The sequence below is a fragment of the Rhagoletis pomonella genome, unplaced genomic scaffold, assembly GCF_013731165.1.
Source record: "Rhagoletis pomonella isolate Grant_MI unplaced genomic scaffold, Rhpom_1.0 Rhpom_scaffold_02636, whole genome shotgun sequence".
Lineage (NCBI taxonomy): Eukaryota > Metazoa > Arthropoda > Insecta > Diptera > Tephritidae > Rhagoletis > Rhagoletis pomonella.
Window position 1 is genome coordinate 1 of NW_023461189.1, and position 18,683 is coordinate 18,683.

General features: G+C 36.5%; 2 protein-coding genes across 2 annotated transcripts; one reads left to right on the forward strand and one right to left on the reverse strand.

Annotated features, from left to right (window-relative positions):
* Positions 1 to 743: 743 nt before the first annotated feature.
* On the forward strand, positions 744 to 3,224 carry LOC118753574 (coiled-coil domain-containing protein 85C-like; the record flags this gene model as incomplete). The annotated part of the gene is made up of 3 exons (XM_036488457.1): positions 744 to 932; positions 1,011 to 1,247; positions 2,765 to 3,224. Coding segments are annotated over 3 exons (870 nt in total), but the record flags the coding sequence as incomplete, so codon positions are not given.
* Positions 3,225 to 15,096: 11,872 nt separating this feature from the next.
* On the reverse strand, positions 15,097 to 17,231 carry LOC118753572. Its single transcript, XM_036488455.1, has 2 exons — positions 16,714 to 17,231; positions 15,097 to 16,651 (listed from the first exon to the last, which is right to left on the reverse strand). The coding sequence occupies exons 1-2, from the start codon at positions 17,183 to 17,185 to the stop codon at positions 15,327 to 15,329; spliced, it is 1,797 nt and encodes a 598-aa protein (XP_036344348.1). The 5' UTR covers positions 17,186 to 17,231; the 3' UTR covers positions 15,097 to 15,326.
* Positions 17,232 to 18,683: the final 1,452 nt, after the last annotated feature.

Here is an 18,683-nt window from a genome sequence, read left to right on the forward strand (position 1 = left end):
TAAGTATTGAAAATGTCTTTTTAAAATTTTATCTTTGAAATTTCGCAATATTTGTTTATGAAAAAATTATAAATTAAGGACTTATATAAACTCGAATTGCGTCCTTCTATTTTTATCACCTTAAAAAATTACCTACTCGTCCTTGTGAATCCAAAAAAAAATTTAATTTTTCTAAATTCTAAAGAAATTTCCTCTCGCATGTGGTACTCAAAATTTTATTCTACATTGCATTGAATCCTTTGAATAATTTTTGGAATCAATCATATCTTTGAAATTACAAAGTCCTTTAAAATAAATGCTGACCTCAGAGAGAAAAAATAAAAACCCCACTTAAAATAAAAAAGTAGGTTTCGAACCCATTTATTTATTATTTATTTTATGGTAGGAGACAGCTCATCACCTTTAGCATTTTCTGTGTGGCTGCACAAAATCCTGCAAATTGCAGTAAAGCTTCTTCTCCCATTGGAAAATACACCTGACCAAAGGCTCAACAAATAACGCGTGTGCTAAGAACCGAACCAGTTTTGCACCGAACTGTGTACAATTAATTTGCGTTATGAGTTGAACCATTAGGTGACAATTGTACCATTACGACCTTCTTGCTTTTCCAAGTACATAGCTTGAACCGCACAACCGTCTTTACTCCAATGGGAGTATGTATGCGTTGTGTTTAAAAGATAAGAACCCGAACCTAGTTTTATAGGTATTTACATATTTGAAAATTTGTTTAATCAAATTCATAGGGTCTTATCAATGAGCTGCGTGTGTTGAAGGAACAAAATCAACGTCTACTCGATGACAATCAGGAATTACGCGATCTATGCTGCTTTCTTGACGACGATCGACAGAAAGGGCGAAAACTCGCAAGAGAATGGCAACGCTTCGGAAGATATACGGCCAGTGTGATGAGACAGGAAGTGGCAGCCTATCAGGTAGGTTCGATGTAGAAAAAATATGCAAAGTAAATTATAAAAAAAAAAAAAACAATACTATTTGTACTCCGACTAAAGCACAAATTACGTCAACTCGACGATAAACAACAAGAATTGATTACCGATAATCTGGAGTTGAAGGAATTGTGCCTATATTTGGATGAAGAACGTACACATATTGCGGCGAATGCACTTTGCGCCAATTGTGGTGCCTCAGTGCGCAATCCATTACGCGATGATGGTGATGGCAGTAGTTCCAGCACAAATGCGGAGGAAACTCTTTCTGCGTTACGAAATTATGAGCGTCAAATGCCCGTAAGTATATACATATAGTATTTAGTATTTGTGTTTTAACTATTGTACATATGCATGTTTGCTTTTAAAAACTGGGAAATGCAGAAAAAATATTTTTTATTAAAAGATAGGGTGGAGACTAGTGTACGAAAATAAACCACATAAGGAAATGATAGTTAGATCCCCGCACCCTGATACATTTTGTATATTACAAACGGAGTATTGGTTGATACGAGTATATATCTACAAAATTTCGTAGGACATCCCCCCCCCCCTCATGTCAATAGGTTTGCTCGTCGAAAATCCAGCAAGAATTATCCAACACTGAAAATATCAGAGAGTAAGAAAAAATTCTCTCAAGTTCTCCCTCATGTTGAGAAACTTGAAAATTTCTGCACGAACGCTAATTGCCGGAATTTGCAAGTTCCCTGCCAGCTGGTGTCCACGTTTGCATTTCGAACAATAAATTTTTATAGAACTTTTGAAATTCTTTCAGATGGACAAAAACAGGATATACATGTATATTTCTTGTTGTTCTGACTTTCTTTAATATACATTTCAATTTCTTTATCGCACTAGCTGTCGAGTTTCTTAAATCGACTCTGGTTGCAATTGCATGCCGATTGCGAATATAATTTTTTTTCAGCCGTGTTAAGTTCAAATCATTGGAACAAGTATTTACTTCTTTTTTTCATAAAAAAATCGCTCGGGTTTATACATTTTTAAATTTAACGAACTTATTTATTCAAATTATCCTAGACAAAAATGCTACCATGTGCCACATTCTTATGATTTTCGTGATTTCAAATTCTTGCTGGCTAAAGTTTTTCCCGCAAGAATTTGCAACTTCTCTCAGGAAAACTGTCACTTTGCGCTCTCTGTTTGTGAGTGATGGACACTATTTTTTGGTCTGCACAAGCGCGATTTGGGCAAAAATCATGATGATTCTTACAAATTCTTAAAAATTTTTTGCTCGACGAACAAACCTAATTTCACAAGATTTTCTTGCAACACTTAACTTACGGTATTAGCCTGCATTCTTTATTCCTCTGCCTTAGGGCCTGTCTCCACAGGCAAAAGTTTTTGCCTACCAACTGTCATTTTTATTGCCCCACATAAATTTTATCAGAGGCAATATTTGTGTGGGCATTTTTATTTAATCACTTAAAAAATTGTAAAAATATGCAATTTCACACCCAAATACGTGATAACAAATATTTTAATAGAAAAAAGCTCAATTTTTGCCACGAAGTTATCGCGCATATGAAAATGTAGCTCTCAAAGTACCAAATTGCTGGCAATATTTATCAAGACATAAGCTCTGATATCTATTGCTTGCCAAGAGCAATATGGAGTCTCCATTAGCAAAATTTTGCCTGACTACATTATCAAGATAAAAGCTTTTGCCTGTGGAGACAGCAAGTTATTCATTCACCTTAACAAACGATTCCACCTTCAATTTGTATATTTCCTAAAAAAAAAAATCAAATGTAATCCTAAAACACGTTTGTCAACTTCCAATTTCTCCACACATCTAGGATTCCACACTACGCACAACGCTTAGTGATCAAACGGTTCAGTATGTAAGATCGTTGGAACGACGTATACGACAATTGGAAGAGGAACGTGTGGGTACTACGACACCAACAGCCAATATCATAGTTTCACAGCATTCCCAACCTCAGGCGCAAACGCAATCGCAACCCCAACAACAGCAGCAACAACAGCAACAGCAGCAGCAGCAACAACAATCGGCACAAAATGCGCTCATCGATCCGATTTCGAGTCGCCCCGAAGCTGTGGTACGTGCACTCCAGGTACTCGAAGTACGTGAACAATTGGAACGTGATCGTCTCAGTGGACTCATTGAAAATTCAAGAGACCAAATGGATGACGGCGAGAAGGCTTTGGTGCGAGAAATGTGTAATGTGGTATGGCGTAAATTGGAAAGTAATGTTCCAAACGTTTCAAGTAGTATGTAGTAGAGTAGAAATTACGCAAAACAAAATATTGCCAACTTTAATCATTAAATGAAATACTAATTTACACTTTTACATTTGCATAGATTTTTATTTATATACTTGTGGTAATCCTTACGGACAAGTAGATTCAAAGCATTTTTCAACATCACAAATATATATTTTAATATTTATACATACCTACATACATACTACATAAACATTCGGACATTAAATACATATATTTAAAATAAAATAATAAAGCGTGTTTTCAAAAAATATGCCTAGCATCAAAAACGTTTTTTTTTTATAAAATAGATCGAGCTACCCGTATTTCCAAATAATCTCGAGTGTAAGATAGTTTCGCAATGCAATTTCAAAAAAAAATGTTGGTCTACACTTAACATTTTTCGGTGACACCTATATTTAGCAATAAAAGTTTATTTTTTTTTATATATAGTTCTACTGGAATAATCAAAATACTTCCTCGGCAAAAGTTTAATGATTTATGGTGAACTTTAATTAACTGGCATTAGGATGGTTCTTTATGAACTGAGATCTAGTGAGTAAGTACTAGAGCGAAGTGCTTGAGGAACTTTCTAACAAAAAAAAAATACTTTCTAACAAAAAAAATACCACCTAGATACAAAAAATATCGAAATATCATACTTTCATATCCCACTATAAATACCAAATATGATGAGGAATTCTTTGAGGAGACCCCTATATTCGGCGCAAAAAAAAAAAAAAGAAATTGCCTACGCATCGAAATACTTATTTAGCAAAAGAAGCGAGCTTTAATTTGACATTAGGATGGTAGGAACTGACATTTGGTGGGTAAGTACTAGAATGGGGTACTTTAAGTCACTGAACTTTTGAGCAGAAAAAATGGTCTCCTCGGGACAAGGACATCGATATATGTATCATTATCTAAGATCCACAAAAAATATAACGAAAAATTTAAAAATCTTTATCGAAATTGCCATGCAAAAATGCATTAGGCTCAGGGGTGTACGACAATTTTTTTTCTGGTAAGGTCTCTGTCACCCACTAAGCATCTACGGCTCCACAGGCTTCACCTGAGTGAAAAAAATCCCGCACCTTTCTCACTCTCCTTAATCTTCGTCCTGCTGTACTTCTCGTGTCAGTCCTAAACAGCACATCGTTATTCCCTATGTTAGGCCAGTGTATGCCGCAATGCGGCACCAGTCGGGTAAAATTCTTACTAAAATACTCCAACTAAAATACTCCAACTGAACTGCAAGGGGCTCGGAGTAAGATCTAACGACCTGGAGTACCTCTATTATGGATAGTCACATACAGGGAAGCACACTGAAGTGGTATACTGACGCCTTAAAATACCTGAAGCGGAACGGACCAGACTGAAGCTTTCGGTGCCCCTGACAACCTTCCCTAGCACCTTTCAAGCGGAGGCCTATGCCACAAGTCTGTGTGCTTAGATTAACATTCGAAGAAATTACCGAAGTGAGAGGATACTAATTGCGAGAGATAGTCAGGCGGCTCTTAAGGCTCTCTTATCATTCGAGATCAAGTCCTTTTTGGTTTTGGAGTGTAAAGATGTTTAATGCTCTGGCTGAGGTTAATGGTATTCAATTAATACCAGAGCACATGTGTGTCGGGAGAAATGAGGAAGCTGATCAGTTCGCCAGAGCGGCTTCTGTTCGACCACGATATGACCAGATCTCTTCCTTGCAGTGGGTCCCAACACCATACAATAAATGCTCAGAGAGGAAAATACTAAACTGAGGAAACTGCACTTGCGTACCACAATGGGTCTACGTCAGGAAAAAAGCTTATTATTAGGGTAAAATCTGAAGAGATATAAGCTGCTCATGGAGAAACTCAAAATCATTACAGGTATTTTAGCGGGCCACTGCAGGCTAAGAGATCACCTGTATAGTTTAGGAATCTGATCCAGTGACCTGTGGCGCTTTTTTGACGCTGCCATGGAGACATATTTACACTTTCTTATAGAGTGTGAGGCCGTTGCAGAGGAGCAACGGGCGCCCCCCCGGGATCTATTCTGAAATTTATAGAGTCTCCAGGGCTCACGAGGACTTGTGATGAGCTAAGGGCACAATAGACCTACCGGTTGCAGTGCTTTAATTAACTATCTATCTATCTACAAGCATGCAATAACTCAGCACTTCGAAGAGTTGTACCGACAGGCGATTAACGACATTCACAGAGAGACTATTTATTATCACCAACACTCGTCCCGTGGACGACGTCATTAGAGTTCAATTACCACCGAATGCAGAGGAAAAGCCTCAGCTGCCTTGGGGTGCCCATTTCCTGGGCCTAGCATTAAATCAGATTGACGACACCTTCTCGCGATGGTCAGGTCTACATAACCGAAGCTGCCTACTGCCCGGCAGGCAGTGTGTGACTTTAGCGTGCGCCAATTTCTTTGGCATTAAAGCATGTCAAACGATCGGAGGGAATCGTTTCCACGACAGTCTGGGCTACGTAACCGGAACGACCCAGAATTATATCTGGCCAAGAACTATCACTCCAGCAACACTTCCCAAAAACTCGTTTGGGGAATTTTTATGCTGTAACAACAACAACAACATCGTGTAGGAATACGTTTGGCATCTATGCAAACTGAAGGACGAGGTCCGACCATACACTTAACCGTATAGACAGCAAATCAACGTCTCCCACAGGGAGAATGTTATCACCTATACTTACTCCCATCCTATGAATGCCGCCATAGCAATACAATCACTACCTGTCGAATAAAGTGAGCTTCAATTCTCGAGAAAGGCCCGCGTAACTCTGGCTCAATTACGGTCTGGTTACAGCAGTCGACTGAACTCGCATCTATCCAGACTCAACCCCGACACAACAAACATATGTATGTAAGTACTGTGTCCGACTCGTGTAGGCTTCCCCACGACACCAATCACATCGTCACCTTCCTAAAGAATACGTTTCCTGGGCCTATCGTTAGTTGAGCTTGGCGATTAAATGGTTCTACGCTTATAACAACAACAAGTAATCACCTCATTACATGCCCAATTAAAGCAACTCATTTAAGACCTCTCCCCATATGATACAACCCCGTTGTTTTTTGTTGCAGCAGCAAAAAAATTCCCCAAATGGTTTTAGGGAAATGCTGCTGGCGGTGGCGGGCTTTCCCCAAAGCTGAGGATGCGAATGCGGATATAAAGTATTTTTAAGAAACAATTAGAATCTAGCTTAATGGCGAGATCGTTGTTTAATCAGCGCTTACAAGCCAAACCGGGGGTGTCAGGTTTTTCTTAAGCTTTTTAAAAAGAATTCTTCATTCTCATTCCTTTGGCTGTTTCAGAATTTGGGGTATCTGTAACTTCATCAGCGTTTTTCTATTTTAGTTTTTGTAATTCATTTTTATTCAGAGACCCAAAATAATTATTATGGTAATATTTGAGATCAAAAACGTCGCCTTATTTTAAGAGAATTTTTTTCGTCTTTGTATAATAATTATTTACGAGAAATATCTTTATTCGTCTCGCGGGACGATTATTTTCAGATGGAAATTATTTACGTCCTTTCATAATAATTATATGGGATTTATATTTTTCTCGCCTATCGTGACCTTTATTTCAAGACGACAATGATTTACGTCCCACGTTTTCTCTTTATAGAATCGGGTACATGTACAGCCGATTTCACGAAATTAAACGCAAACATCACCGAGCTCGATTGCAATTTGATTTGCTAACATCTGGCAATCCTAAGCCCTAAAACCACGTAAAAGCAAAGCCCTTTAATTTGACACCTCATTTTGTAAAATCGAACGAACGATACAGATTTGATGACAATGAACAATATATAATTAATATAATATAATAATATAATTAAATATTTTAACGCGTCAAATCTCCGAACTCAATTCGAAGATCAATTTCAATAAAAGTCCCATATAACACTGTGCGACACTAAAAAATACCTGCGAAGTTATTTATATTTTCTGGTAGGTTTTTTCGAGTAAAACTAGAATCGAAATATGAAATTTGCCAAACACCCCCAAAATCTTGATTTACCGTTAAAAAACCGGGTTTTCGTACTTTTGCACACTTATAAACCTGTAACTCAGTACATTATGAACCGAGTTTCGGTTTATTGCCGGGATTAAATTGAAGAAACTTGGGCCTTTCGAACGATATATGTATATGCGAATAAAGAAAGCTTCAGAGATCTGTGTGTATTAACCCAGCAAACACATTTTTTTTTACTTTTTTCACCTTTTTTCAACTTTGGTGAGGCTCTTACGCACTATTTTATAAGAAAATCGTACTAGTCCTAAATTTAATATAAAACTAGCGAGTAAAATGAGTGTTTATTTAAAAAAATCGGATGAAAGTTTACTGAGTTATTAAAATTTTTATGAAAACAAAATTTTTGCAAAAATATTATTTCTGAACTGAAAAATGTTTGCATGACAGCTTCTTTTTCAATTTGAAGTTTCCTATGATCGCAAAGTATGGCCATTCCGAGAGCCAGATCAAAAAGGCAGGAAAAACGTTTTAAACGTTCCGTTGGCCAAACCTCAAAATATTGTCCTACGATCACTGCATTTAAACCTATGATATATTAAACTATAGGGGTATTCTCACAATCTTGCAAAGCCTTTACACGATGCACGGTTTGCCTAGCTGTCCCATAGGAAAACCGTGTTTTTCGTGCAATCCATGCACCGTGCAAGGGCTTTGCAAGACTCCGAGAATACCCCTAATTGTAAAAAAAATTTATGGAAATAGCAACGCTTTTTGTCACCTTTAAGTGCTGTTCCCAAAATTAAGTGAAGCCAAAATAAACGAAGGTATTAATTTTTTATTCTATCATCTAATACTTTTTCGTATTTTCATAGGACCTCAAATTCGTAAAATTATGAGCTTAGTGACCTTTTTGAACAAGCTAAGCTCTATAGAAAAACGTGCATGGAAGTGTTTTATAGCGCTATGCAATAATTTCTTTTGAAACCACAGAAGCGACGACTATGTCACATGTCCATAAAAATTCATTTCCTTCCATTGCATTTGGACTTCTTCCCACATAATTTGGGCCAGTTCAGTGATGAACAGGGCGAACACTTTCACCAAGAAATAGCTACCATTAAAAAACGTTTCGGAGACAAAAATAAAATAACAATAACAATAAGGCCAACAACCGTGTCAAGTTTGGAGGAAATTGGTGGAGCGGTTACCGAGATATACAGATGTAATCATAAGTGGGCGTGGCTACGCCCATTTCCCAAAAATTTATAATATTATTATTTTTCGTCTCAAAATCATTGTAAATATCAATTTTGAGTGAATAAGCTTCACTAGTTACCAAAATATCGCAGGCGTGGTTATTGTCCGATTTTACCTATTTTGAATACCATCCGTCCTACGCTGAAAAGAAGTACACATACCAAGTTTGGTTAAGATATCTAAACTTTTACTTGAGTTATCGTGTGCACAGACGGACGGACGGACAGACGGTCACCGCTTAATCGATTCCTTTTTTCATTATGATCATTCGTTTTGGCTGTTACAAACAACTGTTATGTAAACAAAGTTATAATACCCTTGTGCGCAAGTGCGCTTTGCTATAAAAATGATTTCAGAATATTCTTCAACGAAAGACTGATGATGCTTAATTAAGAAAAAAAACGGTCATGAAAACATTTTTGAATAGTATGGTCAAAAATAATATTTTGCAAAAATTTTCTTTTCATAAAAAGTTTAATAACTCAGTGAACTTTCATCCGATTTTTGAAAATAAACATTCGTTTTACTCGTTATTAAATTTAATTTTACAATAATTTTAGTATTACATAGTATGATTTTCTTATAAAATAGTGCGTAAGAGACTCACCAAATTTAAAAGAGAAAAAACTAAAAAAAAATGTGTTTGCTGGGTAAAGACACACAGATCTCTTAAGGTTTCTTTATTCACATATATATCGTTCTAAAGGTCAAGTTTCTTCTTTCTAAGCCCGGCAATAAACCGAAACTCGGTTCATAATGTACTAAGTTACAGGCTTATTAGTGCGCAAAAGTACGAAAAACCGGGTTTTTAACGGTAAAGCAAATTTCATATTTCGATTCTGGTTTTACTCGAAAATACCGACGACAAAAACAACTTTTCCAGTGTTCAGTAATAATTATGTATGAGCAATATTTAACTTTATTTGTTATAATCGTTATGGTCTCTGTGTTTTAATACTTTCTTCTGCGACTGGTTTCAAAAATTTGCGCTTATAGCAAGCTAAATAGTAGGGCGGGTCGAAAATCTAATTTTTCTCAAATCCCTTGGAAATAGTGAAAATATATTGTATCATGAAGTCAACAATAAGCCTGCAAAATATTAGTCTTTTATTTCAATTGTAAGAGCGCGTGCATCGATCACCAAGTGACCCCCAGCACACTAGTCGAATAAGACCAATTCTCATGGGCGTAGCCAGGTAGCGGCAGGGGGGTACTCGAGCCGCCCCTAACTTTGAAATTTTCCTTATATATATATAAAATAGTACCCTGAAATGCCAGCTTAATAGGGTCGAGCCCCCCCTAAATTTCATTCTGGCTACGCCGATGCCAATTCTTGTTAAAAATTCGGCGTTCAGCAAAAAGGGTTGGTGCATATTATTAGATAATGAACCCGTTAACGCAAAAGATAAAGTTAAATATCTTTTCTCGCAGTCCTTTAGCTTATCGTTAATCTCAAAGTTATCTGTTTTCAATAAAATTTTAATTGTTCTCTTGATAATCGCACTGGCCTATTGTCAAAAGATGTAAAGAACAGCACTTATATTACTGGCGTGCATTTAGGTCGCTGGTTCCAAATATTCTAATCTTGTTTTAATGTTAGCTATAGTTTGCGAATTTTCGCAAATTTAGGAACAATTTCGGTAGCTCTAATAGAAAAGAACTGAACAGGCACAACTTCTAGAAACACTAATTAGTTTACTTATGGTTATGCATACAATATAAAAATTGCAAATATAGGAATAAGAAAAAAAATTTTAATTTATTTTAAAATAATTTGTTTATAATGTGAACGATTTTCATAATATTATTATCATAAACCAGTAACAGTAAATCTCGCCTTCAATTTGGTAATTATAACTTACCGATCGAGTAACATTTACCAAAGTTATAGCAAAAAACTTAAGTGTACCTCCATTTTTGTTTTTCTAAAAAAAAAAAATCTCTTCAATTTTATAAATAACCTTTAAGTGAAAGAACCGGATTACAGAAAAGTGTGCCAGGGAGTGACTTTTTTCGTTCAAGCTGAATGCATAGCAATATCGTCCAATTAAAGAGTCATCAAAAGGATTTCCCAGGATATGTTAAAGACTATTGCATTTACCTACAGTCACTTTTTCAAATAATGGAATTAACTAAAATATTTAAGTATGTATGTATGTATATCTAACCACTTATTGCACTTTCCCTACTTGAAACTACTATTAACTTCTCAAACGATTCCTAATCTTTGACAATACATGTTAGACTTCATTCGCCATGATCTTGAAAACTAACCAAATCGGCGTGACCAAGCCCATGGTCCTATTAATATTTTATTAACATCCGAAAGCATTAAAACGTTTGAAATAAATCTCGTCTCACTGTTTTGTATTTTTCGCTTGGTTGCTGAGGTAATGAAGAATTGAAAATTCATAACGGAAAATTATATTTTTTGTAAGTTTTATCTTAATATCTTAATAACTTGTAGACTTATTGAAAAATGATAAATGAACGTGAGGTACTAAGTTTAATGACCTTTAATTTTATATATCGTTCTGTTTTTAACAAATAACGAATTCCACAGATATTACAAGCCAAAATTTTATTTTCAAAATTTATACACTTTGATTCAATTGCGCGGGCTTAAGATGAGTTCTAACAAATAAATAAATATTACTATTGCAATACGGTCAAATTCCTTTTATTTTTCCCATACAAAATCGACCCAGCCTACTAAATAGGTAGATATCGAAAATAAATTATTATTTTCCACGAATGAAAGTTTTGAACAAAATTCTGTTTTCAAAGTCGTGGCTGCCAGCCAAATCGGATCAGAATATTGTTATTTTTTTAAAAAGCACCCCATTTTTTATAAGCAATTGAATCTCTGATAGTAAGTAATTCTTATCTAATTAAAGGTCAGACCTATAGCTTTTTAATTATTTGAGCATCAATTCTCTTTATAGCCAGACGTTGATCATTTCTGCTGAAAATCCCTCTTGAAGGAGCTTACTCTATTACTTGAAATATCAAAGAAGGGAGACTTAGGGGGTCAGTTTTACCACAGAAGCTTTTAGCCAAGGATCCAATGTATATCGCTATGACAAAAATATTGCCCGACAAGTAGATAAAATAACCGTTTTTAAAATTTTTGCTACAAATAAATTCCCCAAACAGCCCCCTTTGAAATGATTGAAACGAATATATGTAACATCGAAAGCAAATCACGAAAATTTGGTTAACAATTAAGGTGCACACTTTCTTCTTTTGGATCTAGAAGTTTTTAAGATTGGACCAAAAAAAAATCATAATAAAGAAAGAAATCAATGCACGTATTTCAAGCACAGAAAAAAAATTAAAAGGACTATGTTCTCTTTGACGTACGTCAAAGGTCAAGTAGAAGTGGGAACTTGTATGACTGCCTATTGGATAGCTCGGTTATATAGCTTTAAGAAATACTATGTTTAAAGACATTTTTATCAAAGTTGATAAATATGACATTTGATCAGTTTTGTTACACAAGTACTACCACGGCCACAGGCAAAAATATTGGCTACAATTTTTTCATTTTGTTTGCCAGATATACGTTTTATAGGCGCACTTGCTCAACATTCGCATTCGCAAAAGCTCCGCATTGATTATTGTTAATGCGAAAGCGAAAGCGATTGTTAACATTAATGCGGAAGCTCCGCGGTTGCGAATGCGAATATTCGCAACAACCCTATAGTAGTCCATGATAAAAAAATAGGAAGGTAGAACCGCTGAGAGGAATTTTTCAAATTCTTGACGTTTGCAAGCAATTTAATTTTAAAATTTTACACAAACTCGAACACACATTCCCATTTTCAATCTCATACAACAACACCTTTGAACATTTGCTTTTTTTTACTCTCAATTTTATATTATTTTAAAATGTTAGCAAATTTCAAAAAAAAAAAATCTTGACCGACGAATTGAGAGAACGAGCGCACTTGTGCACAAGGGTATATTAATTTTTAAAAATAAAAATGTTAATAAGCCAAAATAACATTGACAAATACATAGTTTAGGAAGAGCCTGCCTGAAACTATACAAAAAAGCAAATAAGCAAATTGTATAGAATTGACAACAAGAACCACGCTGTCGAGTTTAAATAGCGGCAAATCAGCTGCACTTGATAGTAGTTGGTTGAATAAGGAAAAATGAATTAACAACAAGAGTTTACGGGATGTACATAGCTCAGTGGTTAACGCTTCTGACTTTGAACATCGATTACGCAGGTTCGATCCCTGCTGAAGTCTAGAAAAAAGAAGTCTGATGAAGAGATGTGGTGATCTCCGAAATGGCAGCTATAACTTCTACCACTTAGACTTTGTTGCTTTTTCAATTTTTCCTAATAAACAATCGTGGTACAAAGCTCATTAAAAATATTAAAAATAACAAGTAAGAAAGTCTAAGTTCGGGCGGAGCCGAACATTAAATACCCGGCGCACGTATTAAATATGTGTTTTTGAACTTACCGAAAGCTACCGCTAGATGATAAGCCGGGGTGTATCAATTTTGAGTAAATTAGCGTCCTTAAATTTCGAAATATTGCAGTTTCAAGCATTTCTGAAATTTACCGTTATATGTAAAGCGGCCTCAATTTTAGTCCACTTTCAATAATTTTCAACCTTTTGCTTTTATGTGGCAAGCACAATAACCATACCGAGTTTGGTACAAATTGGTAGCACGGTTACCGAGATACATATATGTGATCATAAGTGGGCGGTGCCTCGCCCATTTTTCAAAATTGTATCCTAAACGTATTTCTTGGTAAAGAATTGTTGCAAGCAACAAATTTGAATAAATTAGCTTTAATATTTACTGATTTATCGAAGATTTTGTATTTCTCTAAATTACCGTGATATGGGATGTGGGCGTGGTTATGTTGTGCCAAGGCCAACAAATATGCCAAGTTTTGAAGAAATTGGTGCAGTGGTAACCAAGATATACACATGTAACCATAAGTGGGCGTGGCTACGCCCATTTTCTGAAAATGTATAATATTCTTATTTTTCGTCTAAAACTTATTGTAAATATCAATTTTGAAAATATCAATTTGGAAAAATGCCGCCCCTATGCCGATGTTCAATTTTGTGCCGATACTAGCCGATGCCGATGCCGATTAATCGGTCGGACTCTAATAAAGAGTACGTTTCACGTATGTCATAATCCGAAAAAATGTTTTTTTTACGTGGCGTAATACAACATCGTATTCGAATTCGATTAAAGAATGATTAGAAAAACTGCTGGGCTCGAATCGCCACATACGATATCGTACTATTCGTCACGTAAAAACACATTTTTCGGATTATGACATACGTGAACGTACTCTTTGTCCCATTCAGCTTATACTGCCTGACGTATCACGTAATTTTCTTTCGTATCGTTTTCGATACGTGAACGGATATTACGATTCGAGCCCAGTACACATTATAAATCAATTAGAATTCGACGTTAGATATCGAGAACTAAGTCCCATTATTGTAGAGAATTCTATAGTTCTCAACAGTCTCTCTACTCATCTTTTAACCATCTACCTTAGAGAAACACATTCGAATTCGAATCGCTTTCTTATCGTTATCTGGCCTAAATGTTCGTTGGGTAGCGCCAATTCTTCAAAACACCGCATGGTGGTATTATAGCGGTCTTGGAAGTACCACTTATTTACTGCAAAAATCTTCACTGTTCAACATACGCATTTCCTTGGAAAGTAATCTTCGAGAGGAACCCTGAGATAAGGTAAAAGGTTCATATAGAAAATAAATAACACACATGTTTAGCAATTGCTTTATAACATACATATGTATGTACAAATCTTCTGTTGAGCATATACCATATTTTATTGAAAAAATAATAACTTTAACTTTGGTAACAATCGCTTTGCCACGGTTACGTACACCTTTTATTAAACACGAGTTTGAACATATTCAAAAGCTATGTACGGTATACATAAATACACATTGCAGACAAGTATTTACAAGAAAAAAAAACTAAAAAATCATATATACATGCTTCGCCTTAAAGTATTACTGCTTTCGTCAAACAGATTCCACATTACGCTACTGCTCATCTTTAGTAACACAGCGAATATGTCTCTTTAATCCTGATATGCGACAATTATTTGTGCTAGACATATAGATAGGCGACAGACTTGGTGGTTTCGTCAAAGAGATTCCACATTACGTTACTGCTCATCTTTAGTAGCACTGTGGGAATGTCTCTTTAATCCTGATATGCGACAATTATTTTTGCTCGACATATAAATAGGCGAAAGACTGGGTGGTTTGCCATACATACGCAGCCGTTCAATACGCTGTCTTGGTGTAGGTTTCGATTCTATTTTAGTTACATTACTACAAGATGAATTAGATAATCTACTAGCGTTCAACGATGATGCGCTTTTATTTAAAGTTTCATTATCCCAGTCGATGCGTTTTAATGATGCTTCCTTTATTGGCGTAGTTGTTTCTGTTGTTGTTGTTAGAGAAGCTGCTTCCAACTCTGCTCGCTTACTGGCTCGTGTACGCATGCGTGTTTCTTGTTGTAATGGCGGATGTGGCGTGCTGGTGCTCACGCAAGCCGAAGCAAAAAACTCTCGAAGGTTTGGTGTTTTGGGTGGTGATTTGAGTTCAGCAATATTGCCTATTTTCGTTGGAGTTTTTACACCAACACTTTCATCCTTCAGCTCGTTAGGTCGTTGAATAATTTTTGCATTCGATTTTTTCCGTTTATTCAAAGAGAGTAGATTCTTGCGCGCTATTATACTACGACTAGCTGCGTAATCGGGCGGAGTTTTTACAGCCAATTCACTCAAGCTGGAACGTGTAACTGATTGTTGTATATGAGCTAGAGGACTTCGTTGAAGGCCAACAGATTTACAAATTAGTTTTGGTGTATGTTGGGGGGGAAGATGAAAGCTCCTCACCGTTTGGTACAAGATCTATGTCATCGCGTTTTCTTTTGCTCGAAACATTTAATTGTGATTCCTGCTCAACTTTAGATACATCATCCGCGTCAAGCAGTGGCCATTCAGAAAACACCACGTTTTCCAACGGTTCGGCTTTGGTAGCGTTTTCTGAATTTTTCAAACTTGCTGCCGATGGTAGCGCGTCACTTAGTTTTGGCAAGTTCTCAAGAATAGCGGCAGCTTTTTGTTTAGCTAATTCTGACACCAAAATTGGTTTTTTAGATGCCGTTGAAAATCCAGGAAGACCTTCGTTACTTGTGGTACTAGCCTTTACTTCAGTTTGTGCTTCCTCACCCTCCATGGGCCACTCACTGAATTGCATGTTTCCTATGCACTCTTCGGGGATATGGTCAACATTTTCATAAGGCACATCTTGCATGATCACTGCAGCACGCTTTTGTGCTTCTTCAGATATACGTATAGCTTTGCTAGAAGCAGTTCGAAAGCCTGCACAAGATATGGAAGTGTTCGGCGCGTTTGTTGGAGCTTCATTATTCGTTTCTACAATTACATTTAATTCCGGTAGATGCTCTAATATCTTTAAGGCACGTTCTTGTGCTTCCTTAGATATTTTTATTGCTTTGCTTGAAGCTGTTGTAAATCCTATAAACGATTCTTTTTCTATTGCTGCCCTGGTCAAGGAAGTGCGCTCATGCTGTAATGGCGGCAGCTGTTCAAGGATTTTGGCAGCATGCTGTTTTGCTTCGCTTGAAATCGTAATTTTCTTATTTGACGCCGTACAGAAACCAACCAAACTTGGCATTTCCTTTTTTTCTATTGTCAATCCACCATCTAAATTAGTGGAAGGGTTGGTGCGATTCTCCGTGGATGTATCCTGTGAGGATTCTGAAGTTTTATCAACGATTTTTTCTACTACGTGTTTCGAAATTGTTATAGTTTGATTTAGAGAATGCTGAGGCTCTTCTCTTTCATCATTCATAGTGAAGTCATCTGTGCAACTAGTGTTTGTCGGTAGCGGGGGCAGCTCTTGCAATATTTCGTTTGCACGAGCTTTTGCTTCCATAGATATTTCAACTGTTTTATTGGACGCGGTACGAAAACATGTTGCTGAATCTGCATTCAACTCCAGGTTATACATTAATTCGTCGGAGTTTCCTTTGTACAATTTTGACTTTGAAACTGCATCTAAGGCTTCTTCCATGTCGAAATTTGCAAAAAAATCACACTCATCATTCCATTCGTCATCCTCGTTCAAACTATCTACTTCATGTACTATGAAATAAATAGAAAATAAAAATTATTTAATCAATAATTAATTTAATTTCCAAACATACCTTGACTTCGAACAATATCACAGTTTACTGCTGATATGGGTTTCATACCGTCGCTAGTCTCTTCATCCTCACTTGGAAATCCCTTAAAATCCTCTTCAGCTGAAATATGCCCAAGATGACTGGTCAAACATTGTTTATTTATTTCCTCCGATTCATCTTTCTGAAAATTGTTAGTATTTTCCTTTATTGCTGTGTAATATATTCCTGAACTTTTATCTGCAACGGATTGCACCACATTTTGGTCTTTATTTTGAACTAACTCTAGCGACTTCATTTCTTCACAAGTCTCTGGTTTTCTATCCACTCCCCCCGATAATTCCGAAAAGTAGGCACTCAAATTTTGTAAGTTCTCGCACAGCTTTTGGGAATTCTGCAAATAGACGCCTTCTTCGGAAACTGCTTCTAGCCTTAGTTGAGTATGATCTTCTTGCACCGATAGATCACTGTCATTGCTCAGTAAATCATCATCCATGGCACAATGCTTCTCTCTATCGGGTGATTGGACATATTGCTCAGCAATATTTTTTCGCGAAAATTTATGGTCTTGTCGACGTCTGCTATAAGTGCGCAGAGGTTCATTAGCAAATCTAAAATGAAAACTACTTTCTTCCGACGACTGCTGGGGCTCTGGCGATGCAGGCGAACTACAAAAATCTTCCAATATTAAGTCTACGATAGATTTTGGTTTTTGCCTCGAATCTGGTGTCACCGGCACATCAATATCTCCAGTTCTTTCTGGCTTAAATTTCGCTTTTTCTGTATTTTTTTCGGTTTCCTCACATACTTGCAACAGCTCTGAATCAGTGATTTCAAATACGTCTTTTGTGTTGCTTTTAGAAATAGTGTTATTTTCTATGGCGAATTTAGGAGGTTGAAACAACAAATTATTGCACGGTTCGAAGCCCTGCGTAGCTACAAAGCTGGTTGAGTTTCGCGAAAGCGGTCGGAAACGATCAGCAAGAAGGAGCAAACGTTGCTCTGCAAATGGATCATAATTGGCATCTATTTGGAATCGTGGTTTTTCAACGGGATATTGAAGGCATTGTGCTTTTGTATCATCATCCTCACATTCCTCCGAGTCATACATTACCAAAAGTGTACAGGATAGATCATCATGAATGGTTTCATCAATATTCGAAGCAGTCTTTTGATCGCTACATGTCGCCTCTGCTGGTCTTGTGAATGTTGCATTGAGTCTCTTGGTTTTTTCGATGAAGGCGCGATCTGTGTATGGAGCGATTCAATTTTTGCGGACTGGATTTAATGCTTTCATCAGCCATTGGAGGTCAATAAAACCACAACATAAACTACTGTGGTAAAACCGCGAAATAATTTCCTATAGCAGAAAATAAACAAATATTTCTCTCAAAAAACCACAATCTGTCAAACAGTTTGACTCAAACTACACTGCAAAAAATTATTTATAAAACTCATAAATAATAGGGAATTTAAGAGTGAAATGCACCATACAAGTGGCTTGTCAAACATACTTCAAACCTACTTTTCCCATTTCGCCACAAGAATGATAGAATACAAGATTGCGCCGTCCTGGGCGTTGACATTTGTGTACCACAAGTAAACAAAGAATAGAGCGAAAAGGAGAACGAGTTAAATCTTCCAGCTCACTTTACAGCGAAAAACTTGTTTTAATTTTGCTAAACGCGAAAATATTGCATTTTTCACCTAATCTATTAGAGAATAGGTAACATTTTAGTGCACTCCATTGCTTTGCAATTGAGGCTGCTTCAGCAAACGTTTTAGTGCACTCCATTGTTTTGCAATTAAGACTGCTGCAGAAAACTGCGGCAACATCTCAGCGGGATTGATTAGTTAACTTGCTAATGGTGGCTGCTTGGAGCAGAAGCAAAATCATTGTGAGGAAATGTTGTTAATGTTAATATAAAGAAACATTTCGGGAACGGTTTTGCCGTGCCCTATGTACACAAAATGCAGCGATTCGTCCCAGCGCT